Source organism: Sinohyriopsis cumingii, chromosome 9 (genome assembly GCF_028554795.1).
Source record: "Sinohyriopsis cumingii isolate HCF-2022 chromosome 9, ASM2855479v2, whole genome shotgun sequence".
Lineage (NCBI taxonomy): Eukaryota > Metazoa > Mollusca > Bivalvia > Unionida > Unionidae > Sinohyriopsis > Sinohyriopsis cumingii.
This window is the reverse complement of record NC_142969.1, coordinates 114,624,656-114,642,947: the sequence shown is the minus strand read 5'-3', so window position 1 is coordinate 114,642,947 and position 18,292 is coordinate 114,624,656. Positions and strand designations below refer to the sequence as shown.

At 35.1% G+C, this 18,292-nt stretch overlaps 1 protein-coding gene across 2 annotated transcripts in view; it reads right to left on the bottom strand.

Annotated features, from left to right (window-relative positions):
• The window catches only part of LOC149792503 (calcineurin-binding protein cabin-1-like), a 197,794-nt gene that overhangs the window by 120,984 nt on the left and 58,518 nt on the right, over window positions 1-18,292 (bottom strand). For both annotated transcript variants that reach the window (XM_089971114.1, XM_089971115.1), the window contains exons 15-19: window positions 16,163-16,240; window positions 7,681-7,720; window positions 6,618-6,703; window positions 4,409-4,542; window positions 2,293-2,363 (exon numbers count right to left, since the gene is read on the bottom strand). In XM_089971114.1, the coding sequence (XP_089827240.1) occupies window positions 2,293-2,363; window positions 4,409-4,542; window positions 6,618-6,703; window positions 7,681-7,720; window positions 16,163-16,240 (409 nt within the window). The remainder of the gene's footprint in view (window positions 1-2,292; window positions 2,364-4,408; window positions 4,543-6,617; window positions 6,704-7,680; window positions 7,721-16,162; window positions 16,241-18,292) is intronic.

Below are 18,292 nucleotides of genomic sequence, written 5' to 3'. Positions count from 1 at the left end.
GAATTAAAACTGAAAGAACAGTAAGTTGTCAATCTGCACATATCCATTTGATAACATGTACAAGGTTGTATGGCAATGAATTAAAACTGTAAGAACAGTAAGTTGTCAATCTGCACATCTCCATTTGATAACATGTACAAGGTTGTATGGCAAAACTGTAAGAACAGTAAGTTGTCAATCTGCACATCTCCATTTGATAACATGTAAAGATTGTATGCCAATGAATTAAAACTGAAAGAACAGTAAGTTGTCAATCTGCACATCTCCATTTGATAACATGTACAAGGTTGTATGGCAATGCATTAAAACTGTAAGAACAGTAAGTTGTCAATCTGCACATCTCCATTTGATAACATGTACAAGGTTGTATGGCAATGAATTAAAACTGTAAGAACAGTAAGTTGTCAATCTGCACATCTCCATTTGATAACATGTACAAGGTTGTATGGCAATGCATTAAAACTGTAAGAACAGTAAGTTGTCAATCTGCACATCTCCATTTGATAACATGTACAAGGTTGTATGGCAATGCATTAAAACTGTAAGAACAGTAAGTTGTCAATCTGCACATCTCCATTTGATAACATGTACAAGGTTGTATGGCAATGAATTAAAACTGAAAGAACAGTAAGTTGTCAATCTGCACATCTCCATTTGATAACATGTACAAGGTTGTATGGCAATGCATTAAAACTGTAAGAACAGTAAGTTGTCAATCTGCACATCTCCATTTGATAACATGTACAAGGTTGTATGGCAATGAATTAAAACTGTAAGAACAGTAAGTTGTCAATCTGCACATCTCCATTTGATAACATGTACAAGGTTGTATGGCAATGAATTAAAACTGTAAGAACAGTAAGTTGTCAATCTGCACATCTCCATTTGATAACAAGTACAAGGTTGTATGGCAATGAATTAAAACTGAAAGAACAGTAAGTTGTCAATCTGCACATCTCCATTTGATAACATGTACAAGGTTGTATGGCAATGCATTAAAACTGTAAGATCAGTAAGTTGTCAATCTGCACATCTCCATTTGATAACATGTACAAGGTTGTATGGCAATGCATTAAAACTGAGTAAGTTGTCAATCTGCACATCTCCATTTGATAACATGTACAAGATTGTATGGCAATGCATTAAAACTGTAAGAACAGTAAGTTGTCAATCTGCACATCTCCATTTGATAACATGTACAAGGTTGTATGGCAATGCATTAAAACTGTAAGAACAGTAAGTTGTCAATCTGCACATCTCCATTTGATAACATGTACAAGGTTGTATGGCAATGCATTAAAACTGTAAGAACAGTTATGATGAGAATATTCTTCCATACATGGTACCAGACTCCAAGTCAATGATGGCAATAACTTCATCAAAAATCAAAGGAGTGTTGTGACTTGTTGAAATTTGCATATTCTGGTCATGAATGTTGTTGTTGTTGTGGGGTTTGACGCCATATTTAAATGGTGGAGGAAGAACCCGGGAAAACCCCAGGAAGAACCACCGACTGTAATATACATCACACCAATCATATCATCTGAAACTAGATGCCATGCACTGCATTTAATTGCAAGACAAAACAGGCAATATCTCTAAAACAAATTCTTCTGGTGGTGCCAAAAATATTTACCAAGTTCCATGGCAATCCATCAAAAAGTGCGTGTAGTTGAGTTGACAAGAATGAGTGATGGAAGGAAGGATGGGGGAGGAAAATAAATATTTACATGTATTCTGTATTCAAATTTTGATATTCCTGTAGGATTTTAATACAGCTATCACTTCACAGATGTTACCTCTAAATCTGAAAGCTGGAATTAAAGCTGAGCAGGATTAGTGACAATCTCTAACAAACCATTTCTATATCAAAGTCAAGCAAAATAACTTCTGTTGACTCAATTGAAAATATGCAATCATCTTTCTCGACTAAGTTCGATGATGCTGAATTTCTGAATATTGTTGGATCAATGTAATACTGATCATGCCAGCATAATACCATACAACTTTCATTACCCTCATTATGACGAGATTTTGAATTTTGTGACATTCATGACGCTGGTTTGTTGATGTACTCAATAGCCTTTGAATATGATTGACTGCAAAAAATGATGTAATAACACCACTCTCTAAGATCTGCATAAATTATAACAAGAGAGCTAGATGTTCAAGATGATGCCACTACCAGAAAAGTAATATGTCTGTCTCGCTGTTTTGTAAATAAAGGCATTACAAAAACTGGGAATATAACACTGTGCAGCCAATTTCTAGTTTCCAATGTGCTTTACTTACTTTGTTGAAACAAAACAGGGCCTCTTCAATCTTCCCTTGTAGCATATTGAATCTGGCCTTCATCCAGTATGCTAAAATTAAAGTGCTAAGACAGGTTAGCAATAGAACATGGCACCCACTAACAACACTACTTATTATTCCATACACTATTCATTCCTCCATGGCAACCGTATAAGAGATAACAAAAAATGTACTATTTTACATCTGTTTGAGAAGTATTTCACTAGTTTTAGAATGAAATCCCTGGTGCAGACAACTATTTTACAGGAAATCCCTGATGCAGAATAATATTTTGTAGGAAATCAATGGTATAGACCAATATTTTATAGGAAATAGTTAATGATGACCATTATTACTTTGGAAATCCTTGATGCATGCCAAATATTTTTGTGTGAAGTCGTTGATGATGACCAACATTTCATGGGAAATCCTTAATGATGACCAACATTTCATGGGAAATCCTTAATGATGACCAACATTTCATGGGAAATCCTTAATGATGACAAACATTTTGTGGGAAATCCTTAATGATGACCAACATTTCATGGGAAATCCTTAATGATGACCAGCATTTCATGGGAAATTCTTAATGATGACCAACATTTCATGGGAAATTCTTAATGATGACCAACACTTCTGAACTTTGATTAGTTTAATAAAATTAAAAAATTTTTGGTTACCTTTGTTTAAACATTGTATATACATCAATAGGTAACACTGGGTCTTTAACTGTATCAGTAACATTAAAAAATAATTAAATATTTAAATATACCAGAAATCGATGTGTATGATTCTGTCAACACAAGCTGAAGTATAAAAGTGGTTGGTCAAAACCCAGTACATGAGCAATCATTGTCATGCTAATAACTGAGTAATCAGTCATCCTCATGCTAATAATTGAGTTATCAGTAATCTTCATGATGATAACTAAGTAATCAGCAATCATCATGCTATTAACTGAGTAATCAGTACTCCTAATGCTGATAACTGGGTAATCAGTAATCATCATGCTAATAACTGAGTACTAAGTCTTCCTCATTCTAATAACAGTAATCAGTCATCCTCATGCTAACAACTAAGTAATCTAATCAGCCTTCCTCATACTGATAACTGAATAATCAGTCATCCCCATGCTAATAACTAAGTAATCAGTCATCCTCATACTGATAACTGTAATCAGTCATCCTCATGCTAATAACTGAGTAATCTATCATCATCTTGCTAATAACTGAGTAACTGGTCATCCACATGATGATACCTGAGTAATCAGTCATCGACATGATGATACCCGAGTAATTGGTCATCCTAATGCTAATAACTAAGTAATCAGTCACCCTCTTGCTAATAACTGAGTAATTGGTCATCCTAATGCTAATAACTAAGTAATCAGTCACCCTCTTACTAATAACTGAGTAATTGGTCATCCTAATGCTAATAACTGAGTAATCAGTCATCCACATGCTGATAACTGAGTAATCAGTAATAATAACTTCTTCAATATAAACAGTTACAAAGTACCACACTGTTCACATTGCTGATAATTATTAAGGTGACACATTATAGACCAACCATGATGATACAAAGTTATAATTCATGGCTCAAATCTTAATTTCAATAATAACCATCTTAAGGGATCATAAATCCAATTCCTTTTTTATATCTCAAATTATATAAAAATTCCTAATTTGCAGGCTTGATATACATCAGTAGTGTCCTAAACCACAGTTCCAAAAAAGTTTGAATTATTTGGCAAACTTGCCATTTCAAGCACCTTAGTGAAGGGTTTAATTACATCAAATTAGATGCATGTCATTTATTTTATTCAAAGACTTGCAACCACAATGTGAAGCACATTTTTTTAATAGAATTTCTGTATCCAAACATAGGTATAATCAGTTTGTCTATTTTAATCTTCACTACATGTACACTAGCTATCCACTGTCCCTACAACAAATAATGTTGGCACCTGATATAATAAAGGCAGTATTATATTTTTTTCTGAGGGTGATCATTACTGATCAGTTGAAAATATTTTTTTTCACAACATGACATTACACATTGTCGCTCACTAAGAAATGATTAATACAATATTCATATAAATTTCAATAGATGTCACCTCTGACACAGTGCTGTAACCATTCTCCCTGTAACAAATTAGACCAGGCCGACAGCTCCATGATAAACCCCATGTCATCTTGACAAAACTCTGGCAGCTTCTTGTTTGGAAGAATGTGGGAAGTGGGACTTTGACTGAAAACATGAAGGATTCGACAAAATATTATAAGAAGCCTAAGTGGTTCAGAAAAATTACAATTTTTAAAAAAAGTTGAATATATCAACTAAACATTCAATAAGTGTCTCTGCTGAGCATCGACAACCAAAACAAAGACTGATGTACATATACAGAAAAAGTAATTATTTATGTTTTCAAATATAGACTATACAAGGATATATGTACCATAACATCATAAAAGTACTCTGTTAGTCTCATTAAAATGACTTGTACATTATCAAAAGTATGTGTAAAGTAAATGCACAAGTGTTTTCTTACTTAAAAACATCCTTCTGTAGTATAATGAATAAGAACCCGAAGATATTCAATTACCAGTTGTTTTTATCATGACGGTAACATTCCAAAGGACACCACTAACTGTAATACCCAATAATATGAATCCCAAATACAAGTAGTGATCCTTTAAGCAAAACAAACATTTCAGTAAAATTTTTAACCTGTTACAGGATTTGGAAGAACTTGAAAACATTTATTCTAACAAATTCCATTTACATGGTTTTATAATTTCCAAAATAACTTGTGTGTTCCAAAAATGACAGTTCTTGCCATTCCTCTCATTTGTGTAATACATACAACAAAACAACATACAAGAAAATGGCTCATTCAGTTTTACTCACTTCATCATTTGCGCATTAATCCAAACGAACAAAGTTACTCATTGAAAGACATACATGCAAGAAACTGATACCCTGAACCATATGAACGAGACTGATACACTGAACCAATATGAACGGGACTAATACCCTGAACCATATGAACGTGACTGATACTCTGAACCAATATGAATGGGACTAATACCCCGAACCAATATGAACGGGACTGATACCCTGAACCAATATGAACGGGACTGATACCCTGAACCAATATGAACGGGACTAATACCCTGAACCATATGAACGTGACTGATACTCTGAACCAATATGAATGGGACTAATACCCCGAACCAATATGAACGGGACTGATACCCTGAACCAATATGAACGGGACTGATACCCTGAACCAATATGAATGGGACTAATACCCCGAACCAATATGAACGGGACTGATACACTGAACCAATATGAATGGGACTAATACCCCGAACCAATATGAACGGGACTGATACCCTGAACCAATATGAATGGGACTAATACCCCGAACCAATATGAATGGGACTGATACTCTGAACCAATATGAATGGGACTAATACCCCGAACCAATATGAACAGGACTGATACCCTGAACCAATATGAACGGGACTGATACACTGAACCAATATGAACGGGACTAATACCCTGAACCATATGAACGTGACTGATACTCTGAACCAATATGAATGGGACTAATACCCCGAACCAATATGAACGGGACTGATACCCTGAACCAATATGAACGGGACTGATACCCTGAACCAATATGAATGGGACTAATACCCCGAACCAATATGAACGGGACTGATACCCTGAACCAATATGAACGGGACTGATACCCTGAACCAATATGAACGGGACTAATACCCTGAACCATATGAACGTGACTGATACTCTGAACCAATATGAATGGGACTAATACCCCGAACCAATATGAACGGGACTGATACCCTGAACCAATATGAACGGGACTGATACCCTGAACCAATATGAATGGGACTAATACCCCGAACCAATATGAACGGGACTGATACACTGAACCAATATGAATGGGACTAATACCCCGAACCAATATGAACGGGACTGATACCCTGAACCAATATGAATGGGACTAATACCCCGAACCAATATGAACGGGACTGATACCCTGAACCAATATGAACGGGACTGATACCCTGAACCAATATGAATGGGACTAATACCCCGAACCAATATGAACGGGACTGATACTCTGAACCAATATGAATGGGACTAATACCCCGAACCAATATGAACGGGACTGATACCCTGAACCAATATGAACGGGACTGATACCCTGAACCAATATGAATGGGACTAATACCCCGAACCAATATGAATGAAACAATCTTTTATTTCTTCCTTAACTTAAAATAAACACCTACTTCCTGGGTGATGTAATAGGAGAAGTTAAGCTCTTGGATTGGTTGATCCATTGGTCCAGCTGTAGCTCTGCCCAAACTAAGCATATCTGAAAGAGGAACAAGTCAAATTTCCAGAAAGTATTCTTGTTACTAATTCTTACAGTCAATAAATATATATTGTCAATATGACTTGAGATTTTATAGTTACTAGGTGTAATAGGTGCAAAAGTAAGAATCAAACTTAAAGAGAAAAATGGAATTAATAACAGTATTTTCTCCAGCTTACCAAGAAAAGGGGCATTAGAACACTGTGAATCAAATTTTATGTGGCCCTTCCCACTTTCCAAGGCATTGCCCATTATTTCATCATCTCCTATGAACATTTCTTGCTTCTTACATTACCACAACCATGAATCTTTATAGTAAAGTCCTTTCAAATACTGCCTTAAATTCATACTAATATTTTTTCTTTCATGCTAAATTACTGTAAAATTGTTTGCATTATTTAAGATAAGAATTTCTATGTGTACGAACTGAAATAATGTGTGGCAGCACTTCACTCCATCATGTGCTGTTAGTTTAAAAAATGCCTCACATTTGAAAAGAAATGAAATCACATTTTTCAAATGAGTTGAAGTCCAGACCTGAGATATCTGATTGGTCAATTTAATTTCAGCCAATCCGATTGCTGAATTCTATTTATGTTACGTTCAGACTTAAATTCTGTTGGTGAAATTCAGAATGTTGTAAGAAAATATGGCACAAAAGTCTTTCCACTATAGTCAATCTTAATCAATGCAGAATTTCTGAAATTTTTAAACAGAAATGAAAACCAGGATACATATTGCAAAAGACACAAGAATAAAACTATATCACCCACTTCTGAAAGTATACAGGAATGAAATAAATATGTTTAAGTGACATTGGCATTATTTTCCCCAAAATATCAGTAAAAATAAAAATGGCTGCTGACTTCTTCCATCCATAAGAGGACATTTGGAGATCATTCCCTTGTAATGTCCATGCAAACTTAATTACACAGAAAGATATTTACATCAGTAAAAATTTCTTTTGCATAGTTTACCTTTCCCATGTCTTGATAAGTGCCTTCTGTGTCCTCTTCACTGAAATACAATTGCCCATCATCAGTAAACAAATAATGATCATCAATGATGTTCTCATTATTAAATAATTACATACAGGTAAAATATGACACAATTCAAGGACTTTTCATGCACTTTTCAAGGACGGTATTTTGATTTCAAGGAATCTTGTATCTGAACTCACCAAAGATATTTGCATTTGGATCAACCTTCAGACTGACCTGTGGCTCATGTAACTGCATTTTCCTCTCCCAATTAAGTTCACAAACATAGGTGCAATATAAAAAAAATCCAACTTGCAAAATGTTTATTTACAAGTTCTTCTGATCTACTTAATTTCTCTTAAGTTCCAATCTGGAACATTAATACCACCATTACTTTACCAGAATGTGATTCTGGCTTAGAGATGTCAGTGTCTCTGGCACATGTCTTGGTTATGTCTGCTTTTATTTCAAAATAATTTAAACTTATTGCTGGCACTGATGCTTAAATTTTCTGGCATTCTGCACACTTACAGTGTGATTGAAGGGAACTCTCTTGAATATCTATAAATTTGTTACATACAGAACACAAAGCTTTATGTCTGTCCTGGGTCTCCTTAACCAACTTATAGCAGCCTATCCATTCACAATGAAAACCACACTTCCCCCGCAGCATTTTAATGTAGGAATCAGCCGCCATTCAATTCCATCATATGGTTTTCTTCAAAACAAGACCAACTGATGCAAGGTAAGAAAGAGAAGGTTGCCATATTGCCATTCCCAGAAAGCCGATACAAGGAAATATTGAGTAATCTCCCTTTCTTTAGTTACTAACCAAGCCACAGAAGCAACAGTCATATAGAAGATCAGACATTTTCTTCAATTTTTCCAACAAGGTTTCTTTTTTTACAATTCTTTTTTTCTTTTACTGTCTTTAAACTTCAAGTACGTTTTAAGGATTTTTGCTCATTCTGAAGCACACTGTAGGCACTCCCCCCCCCCCCGACTTTTAAAAATAGCACTATTCAAGAAGATTTGAAAAAATGTGCACTTTTTATGCTGCAGTTGAAAACTCAAGCAATTTTTAAATCTGTGTGAACCCTAATTATGTGATTTTTCTGCAACCACTGTTTGACTGTAACATCCATTCTGTATTTTTTCTTTTGTTCCCTTTCTAGCCATATCATATCGGGAGCATTTGCGAAAATCGTAAGGGTTTCTTATAAGAGCTGCAAAAGAGTTATTTTATTTAGTTCAAGTTGTTTGAGAATATTTCCAGGTAAACTGACCTGTAAGAACACTACACCTTCCATACAATTTTATGCGATGTGGCACTTAAGGTAAAATATTTTTTGTAAATGAACACAAAGAATACTAGCAGTACACTGCATAATGGAAATGCAAGTTAAAAAAATAAATCATTTGGCACTAGTAGTTTTCACTAACTGTCATGAGGCACTGCTTTTTATCTATTTTGTGGTTGCTCCAAACCACGAAATTGATGACCCAATGACAAAATGAGCCAAATGTGATGTAAAGAGCCCCTTCCCATGTTTTCACTGATACATTCCTGGTGATAAACAAATGCCAGTTATCTGATAATTCAACTTCATTAATGTAATAAAATATTAAGCTTTAAAAGTTTTATTTTAATACATTTTGATAAAAATAATAATAAAGCAGTGCATATTGTTTCAGTTCACATGCATGTATACAGTATCTGTTAGTTGTCTTTTCCACCCACTGCCTTAAATCTATGTGGCATTAGATCAGTAAGGAAGGACATTAATAACATAATTTAAGTACATTATTACTGAAAATAAAAGAATAATTTGACAGAGTACTTACTGTATTTACCATATGTTTTCGGACACTGTTTGTTTTCAGACACCATTTGTGTGTGTGGGGGGGAATATGATATTTAAATGCCTTGTAAGCTGCTCTGCTATACTTTTTCTACAACTTATATTTTCAGACACATTCTAAGAAGATCTGCTGCATCTTTTTAAGGTAAAATTCACAGCGTGTTTGCTGTTAATTTAACTGATACAAAGTTCACTTCATTTGGCTGGCAATTATTTAATGTGATCATGAACTTCCATGAATATAATTTAAAATTCTTAATCGTATGTATGTATGTATGTATGTATGTATGTATGTACGCATGTATGTAAACAGATAGATTGATAGATAGATAAACATTTTTATATTAAGCCATACACAATAAATAGCAATATCAAAGAATGAAAAGAAATATGATTTAATGCTGTTAGACAAAATACTTGTTTTACTTCATGGCAGCACATCATCATGTGAGCTAACAGTAACTTCGTTACGGAAATGGGGAGGGGATAAATCTATCTTCACCTGTATGTTTTTGGACACCTAATTAAAGAATTTAATATGTATTCGGACAAAAAAAAGTAATTTTTTGTTGCAGTTCGAAAACATATGGTAAATACGGTATTGACAGAAATCCTTCATTCAAGTAAAACTGCTGTCAAAAATACTGCAAAATACAGTAATGACAAAACTGCCCTTTATTTTCTACAATTCCATGATCATCTGAATGGCTAATCTACAAAAAACATAAATAAATGCAAAGATGTATGCATCTATTTACATGTATCAAACTTTGCTACTAAAATTTAAACCAAACTCCCACCAAGCACATCTCATTTAATCCACACGTTCTAATCTAAAGGAAAAACTAGGCTGAAAAATACTAAAATTATTGCTTGAAGCACAAGTACAAAATAAATGCCTTGAATATACACTAATTACAAAACTGCACTTATTAAACACTAAAAATATACACTAATTACAAAACAGTGCTTATTAAACACTATAAATATACACTAATTACAAAACAGTGCTTATTAAACACTATAAATATACACTAATTACAAAACAGTGCTTATTAAACACTATAAATATACACTAATTACAAAACAGTGCTTATTAAACACTATAAATATACACTAATTAAAGACCAGTGCTTATTAAATACTATAAATATACACTAATTACAAAACAGTGCTTATTAAACACTATAAATATACACTAATTACAAAACAGTGCTTATTAAACACTATAAATATACACTAATTACAAAACAGTGCTTAATAAACACTATAAATATACACTAATTACAAAACAGTGCTTAATAAACGCTATAAATATACACTAATTACAAAACAGTGCTGGGGCCCCGAGTGGCCGAGTGGTCTAAAGCGTTCGCCGTTACGGATCACTGCCATCTCACCTCTGTCTGCGCCGGTTCGAGTCTCAGATTCAGCCAATGTAGATATGTGAGAAAGCATGCCAGTAGCTTCTCGTGGGTCGGTGGTTCTTTCCGGGGTTTTCCCGGGTTCTTCCTCCACCATTAATACTGGCCGCCATATATGGCCTATCGTGTGCTGAAAAATGGCGTTAAACCCCACAACAACCAACCAACCAAAACAGTGCTTATTAAACACTATAAATATACACTAATTACAAAACAGTGCTTATTAAACACTATAAATATACACTAATTACAAAACAGTACTTATTAAACACTATAAATATACACTAATTAAAGAACAGTAATAAAGCTTACACTTCAGACTTTTGGGGGGCAAACCCACTAATTAAGCATCATGTCCATCAAGCCTTACAGTACACACAAACATTTGTCACATAATCCCAAAACTGCAAAAATTACACAGGTCATGTTTTCTCAAAGATATTGATAATTAAGATGTCTCAAACATTTTTTCGGGAGCCACTTTCCCATTTTTTCGGGAGCCACTTTCCTTCACTAAACAAAAAAGGCTGTCAAAGCCTGCTGATTACAAGGAACAAGCAACAGTTGGTCATGTGTTCAGTTCACATATAGTATGATGATGATATCCACATATAGTATGAAGATGATATCCACATATAGTATGAAGATGATATCTACATATAGCATGAGGATGATATCCACATATAGTATGATATTTGCATATAGTATGATGATGATATCCACATATAGTATGATAATGATATCCACATATAGTATGATGATGATATCCACATATAGTATGAAGATGATATCCACATATAGTATGAAGATGATATCTACATATAGCATGAGGATGATATCCACATATAGTATGATATTTGCATATAGTATGATGATGATATCCACATATAGTATGATAATGATATCCACATATAGTATGATGATGATATCCAGTTTGATAAGATTCATCTGCTCTTAACTTTTCCATCATATAACATCCACAATTTATTCTTTAATGCATTTGACTTAACATCTGGTGCCATTTACTTTAAAGACTTAGACTTGTTTGCTAACTAACTAGCTTATCAATAAAATTAATCTGTTAGGCAAAGTTCACATTTGAAGAAACCTGTCTGTTTTCTGGAAATGTTCATATACACCATAGCTATAAATAGCAAATAAGGACAGTATTCTTAAGCTATTCTAATGCAGCAGTCACCTTTTTAAGAATATTCTCAAATTTATGAGTGGAATTAGAGAGATGATAATAAAAATGACAAAAACAATTTTATTGCTTTATTTTTATTTTGCTTTTTAATGTACCAAATAGCGTAATCCATATACAGCCTAGTGGAAAATGTAATTTGGTTAAAAAAAAGGTTATGGCAAGAGCATAATGGTTAGCATGTATGCTATCAATATGAAAACTGACAGGATCCATGTATGCTATCAATATGCAAACTCTGACAGGCAAATCTATGTATGACATCAATATGCAAACTCTGACAAGGGCAAATCTATGTATGATATCAATATGCAAACTCTGACGGGCAAATCCATGATATCAATATGCAAACTCTGACAGGGGCAAATCCATGTATGCTATCAATATGCAAACTCTGACAGGCAAATCCATGTATGCTATCAATATGCAAACTCTGACAGGCAAATCCATGTATGATATCAAAATGCAAACTCTGACGGACAAATCCATGATATCAATATGCAAACTCTGACAGGGGCAAATCCATGTATGTTATCAATATGCAAACTCTGACAGGGGCAAATCCATGTATGTTATCAATATACAAACTCTGACAGGGGCAAAACCATGTATGCTATCAATATGCAAACTGACAGGGGCAAATCCATGTATGCTATCAATATGCAAACTCTGACAGGGGCAAATCCATGTATTTAAGCACCTGCCAAAATGTCACTTTTTACAAAACCACAGAAACTGATAACCACAAAAATAAATGAAACCATAGTATTGGCATCAGTATTGTTATTACTACAATCTTGTTATTATTATCATTATTTAAAAAAATGACACCTTTGTATTGGCTGGTCGATGGACAAGATGAAAATATATTCATTTTTGTATCAATGTAATGTTTATGATAAAAAATATATGAATTAATTCTCATAATTTCTCCAAAGTTCTATTCTTTTTAGGAATATTAAATCATGATGTGGATTTATAAATACTAGACAATATAGGTGATAGATTTTACCAAGTTTGAAACCATACAAACTCAGACATGTCCAATTATTTGGTTTACCTTAAAAGGGATTCATTATGGAGATTTACATCTTATGCTAGTGTAGACAAGGCTTAGTGTAGACTTGTGACTTTAGACTTTACCCTTCAAAACTGCATGTGTAGACAAGGCTTAGACTTGTGACTTTAGACTTTACCCTTCAACACTGCATGTGTAGACAAGGCTTAGTGAAGACTTGTAACTTTAGATTTTACCCTTCAACACTGTATGTGTAGACAAGGCTTAGTGTAGACTTGTAACTTTAGACTTTACCCTTCAACACTGCATGTGTAGACAAGGCTTAGTGTAGACTTGTAACTTTGGACTTACCCTTGAACACTACATATGCAGACAATGCTTAGTGTAGACTTGTAACTTGAGACTTTACCCTTCAACACTACATATGCAGACAAGGCTAAGTGTAGACTTGTGACTTTAGACCAGGGGTGTCAAACTCAATCGCTCAGCGGGCCAAAACTCAAATCACACGTAAGGTTGCGGGCCAAACAGGATAAACATTCAATAAGCGGAAAATTAAACCTTTTTTAAACATTAATATAAATTAAAACAGAAAAAAGTTTTAATAATAAAAAATCATTGGCATAACCATTTTCGCTCTTATGCCAATTTGTCAGAGCTGGATGTTTGGCATCTTTTCTTGGCTACAAGTTCGTTTATGTTGGGAGTAATGTTCTGTGTCATTGAGATTCTCATGATGGACTGCAAGTGTTCATCAGTGAGACGACTCCTGTGTGATGTTTTGTTAATCTTCATCACAGAAAACAGCTGCTCACACAGATATGTGCTACCAAACATGCTCAAGGTTCGAGCCGCATGTAGACGAAGCTGGGGCATCTCTTCAGGAATGAAATGAGTGAACTGTGCAGGCCCCACAGTGTCATACTTTGCCTTTAGTGTCCCATTACACTGCAGCTCTATTAGCTCCATCTGCAAATTTACAGGTGCAGTTTCCACATCTATGGCACATGGGTTACGAAACAGCTCGAAATTACTTTTCTGTGCTTCAAAGTCATTAAAGCGCCGTGCGAACTTGGTGTGAAGTAAACTAAGTTTTTCAGCAAATTGTGCATTGGGAAACACCGTAGCAGGAAAAGGTGATGTAATATCCAGGCACTACACTACTTTCATTTCTTATGCGCCAATCCAAAACGAGCAACTGAACGTTGCTAGGTTACTGTAACAACGAACATCCACTCACTACACAACTTTTATTTTTGCTTATTCTGATTGAAGTGAGAATGCTCTCAGATAGCCTATCATTCGGCAAAGCTACTAATTAGGGAATTTGATTTGCACTTTATATCGCAGGGCCATTAAAAAATATTTTTGCCTAAAATTCTCTCTCGGGCCAGATATAATTGTACGCCGGTCAAGACCTCTTGGGCCTGATATAATTGTACGCCGGGCCTGATGTGGCCCGCGGGCCTTGAGTTTGACACATAAGCTTTAGACTTTACCCTTCAACATTGCATGTGTAGACAAGGCTTAGTGTAGACTTTAGACTTTACCCTTCAACACTACATGTGTAGACAAGGCTTAGTGTAGACTTTAGACTTTAATCTTCAACACTACATGCATGTGTAGACAAGGCTTAGTGTAGACTTTAGACTTTACCCTTCAACACTACATGTGCAGTCAAGGCTTAGTGTAGACTTTAGACTTTACCCTTCAACACTACATGTAGACAATGCTTAGTGTAGACTTGTGACTTTAGACTTTACCCTTCAACATTGCATGTGTAGACAAGGCTTAGTGTAGACTTTAGACTTTACCCTTCAACACTACATGTGTAGACAAGGCTTAGTGTAGACTTTAGACTTTACCCTTCAACACTACATGCATGTGTAGACAAGGCTTAGTGTAGACTTTAGACTTTACCCTTCAACACTACATGTGCAGTCAAGGCTTAGTGTAGACTTTAGACTTTACCCTTCAACACTACATGTAGACAATGCTTAGTGTAGACTTGTGACTTTAGACTTTACCCTTCAACATTGCATGTGTAGACAAGGCTTAGTGTAGACTTTAGACTTTACCCTTCAACACTACATGTGCAGGATGAATGTAAGTACAAATCTTTTCATCTTGAATGAGAAGCAATAAGCTGTATGTACTGATGTAACTACTTGGGTTATTTCTCCTTTAAAAATGGCCATCACATTAAAATGATTTTCAGATTAAAATGGCCTTCACAATAGAATGGTTTTCATATTAAAATGGCCTTCACATTAGAATGATTTTCAGATTAAAATGGCCTTCACATTAAAATGGCCTTCACATTAGAATGGTTTTCATATTAAAATGGCCTTCACATTAGAATGGTCTTCACATCAGAATTGCTTTCACATTAAAATGGCCTTCACATTAAAATGGTCTTCACATTAGAATGGCTTTTGCATTAAAATTGCCTTCACATTAGAATGGCCTTCACATTAGAATGACTTTCACATTAAAATGGCTTTCACAGAAAAATAGCCTTCACATTAAAATGGCCTTCACATTAAAATGGTCTTCATACTGAATGGTTTTCACATCAAAATGGCCGTCACATTAGAATGGCTTTTGCACTAAAATGAACTTCACATCAGAATGGGCTTCACATTAGAATGGCTTTCACAGAAGAATGGCCTTCACATTAAAATGGCTTTAACATTGTCCGTGACAAGATGATATATTTATGTCTTTTAAACACATATCCAGTTTTGAAGAGTATGGGACCTCAGACTTGAAGAAAGTTCAACCCAATCATTGGTATCACCAGAGTTGAAATAAATTGCAAAACCAGATACCGGAGTTTCAAATGGAGTTATAACACACATATGCATGTGCGCACACACATGTATGCACACATACACTCACACACACATATTCTACAACATTTTCAGTATCAGTTTTTGTGAACACACATGTGCATAAAAGATGTACGTACCTCATAAACTGTGGGAATGAAATGTGCTTTCTGACACGCATGTACACTTTAATGTATATATCTGCAAGTCCTACTGGCCTGAAATAAGATTAAATCAACATCAACGTATATATCTGGAAGTCCTACTGGCCTGAAATAAGATTAAATCAACATCAATGTATATATCTGCAAGACCTACTGACCTGAAAAAAGATTAAATCAACATCAATGTATATATCTGCAAGTCCTACTGGCCTGAAAAAAGATTAAATCAACATCAATGTATATATCTGGATGTCCTACTGGCCTGAAATAAGATTAAATCAACATCAGTGTATATATCTGGACTTCCTACTGGCCTGAAATAAGATTAAATCAACATCAATGTATATATCTGGATGTCCTACTGGCCTGAAATAAGATTAAATCAACATCAATGTATATATCTGCAAGTCCTACTGGCCTGAAAAAAGATTAAATCAACATCAATGTATATATCTGGATGTCCTACTGGCCTGAAATAAGATTAAATCAACATCAATGTATATATCTGGATGTCCTACTGGCCTGAAATAAGATTAAATCAACATCAATGTATATATCTGGAAGTCCTACTGGCCTGAAACAACCAAAAAAAGATTAAATCAACATCTTAATCCAGTCCAATTTTAAAAATCCTTATAATGTTAAAACAATTTGCCAAAATTTTCTGATGCTTTTTCCAATGAACCCATTGGGGATAAAATGAGAAGTCTAAGAATGACTTCCATAAAAAGAATATTACAGGCTTAGAATAACAAGTGTTCCATGGAATACAATGTCTCATCTGGTTCTTTGGAAAACAGTATCTCTTCTGATTCCATGGAACAGTGTTGTGTTGTTGTTGTGGGGTTTAACGCCATTTTTCAGCACGATAGGCTATACATGGCGGCCAGTATTAATGGTGGAGGAAGAACCCGGAAAACCCCGGAAAGAACCACCGACCCACGAGAAGCTACTGGCAAGCTTTCTCACATGACCACATTGGCTGAATCTTAGACTCGAACCGCCGCAGACAGAGGTGAGATGGCAGTGATCCGTAACGAAGAGCGCTTTAGACCACTCGGCCACTCGGGGCCCCTCCATGGAACAGAGTATTTCATCTGGTTCCATGGAATACAGTGTCTCATCTGGTTCCATGCAATAACATATCCACTGCCATAAAAGATGACCTACCTTAGAAGACCTCATTTTTAATGCACTCGTTATCAATAACAGTGTTCAAACCTGTAATGAGATCACCAGCCTAGAGAAAACAGTTTTTGTTTGTAGAATTCTGTGTCTGAAAAACACTTATTCCCATGCTTTGGCATTCAAGTCTTATATCTAAGTTCCAGCCTCATGGGTAGGTCCTCAGGATAAGACCTGCCCAAGGAGCCAATGTTAGTTGAGCATTTTGCATTTGTCCCATTATACCCAGTAAGGACCCTAACCACCCAAGCTATGGCCCAGGGGCTAAACCTCTACAATATATGGACCCCTGGGTCGATACAGTTGCATGTATAATTTCATCGTTTCATGCAATGACAGTATATATATGCTTAAATGATGGAGGTCTCAAAGTTTTTCATTTTGCGACTTGGAGATAAGTTCCCGGAGTGTTGGGAAAGACCACAGGATATGAGGTCAAACTTGAAATTTGTTGGGTCAATGGTCACACAAGCCAAATATTAGATATTTGTGAGAAACAACATTAGCTATCACTGAAATGTATTCAAAATCACTCCAAATCCCCACATCAAATCCCCAGTAGTGGATCAAAATTCAAAATATGCTGGCACAATCTACATCCATAGGACCATCACTGGCCCAAGTTTCATGAGTTTCGCACATATGGACAATATAACAATATCAGCACACTTCTGTGAAGGTTCTCAGATAATTAGAAATGAATGGCTAAACCAGTATAGTGATACTGTAATAACAGTATTAACAAATGTTTCTCCTAGCTTATTTAGCCATGTCATTTGCAAATTTATCTAGGATTATTACAGGGTTCATACAGATCTGGAGAGCTGAAATTCAATGACTTTTCAATGACCAGTTTTAATTTTTCAAGGACTACTCAAGAAATCAAGTGTTCTGCTTCACCTACTAATTTAAATACAATAA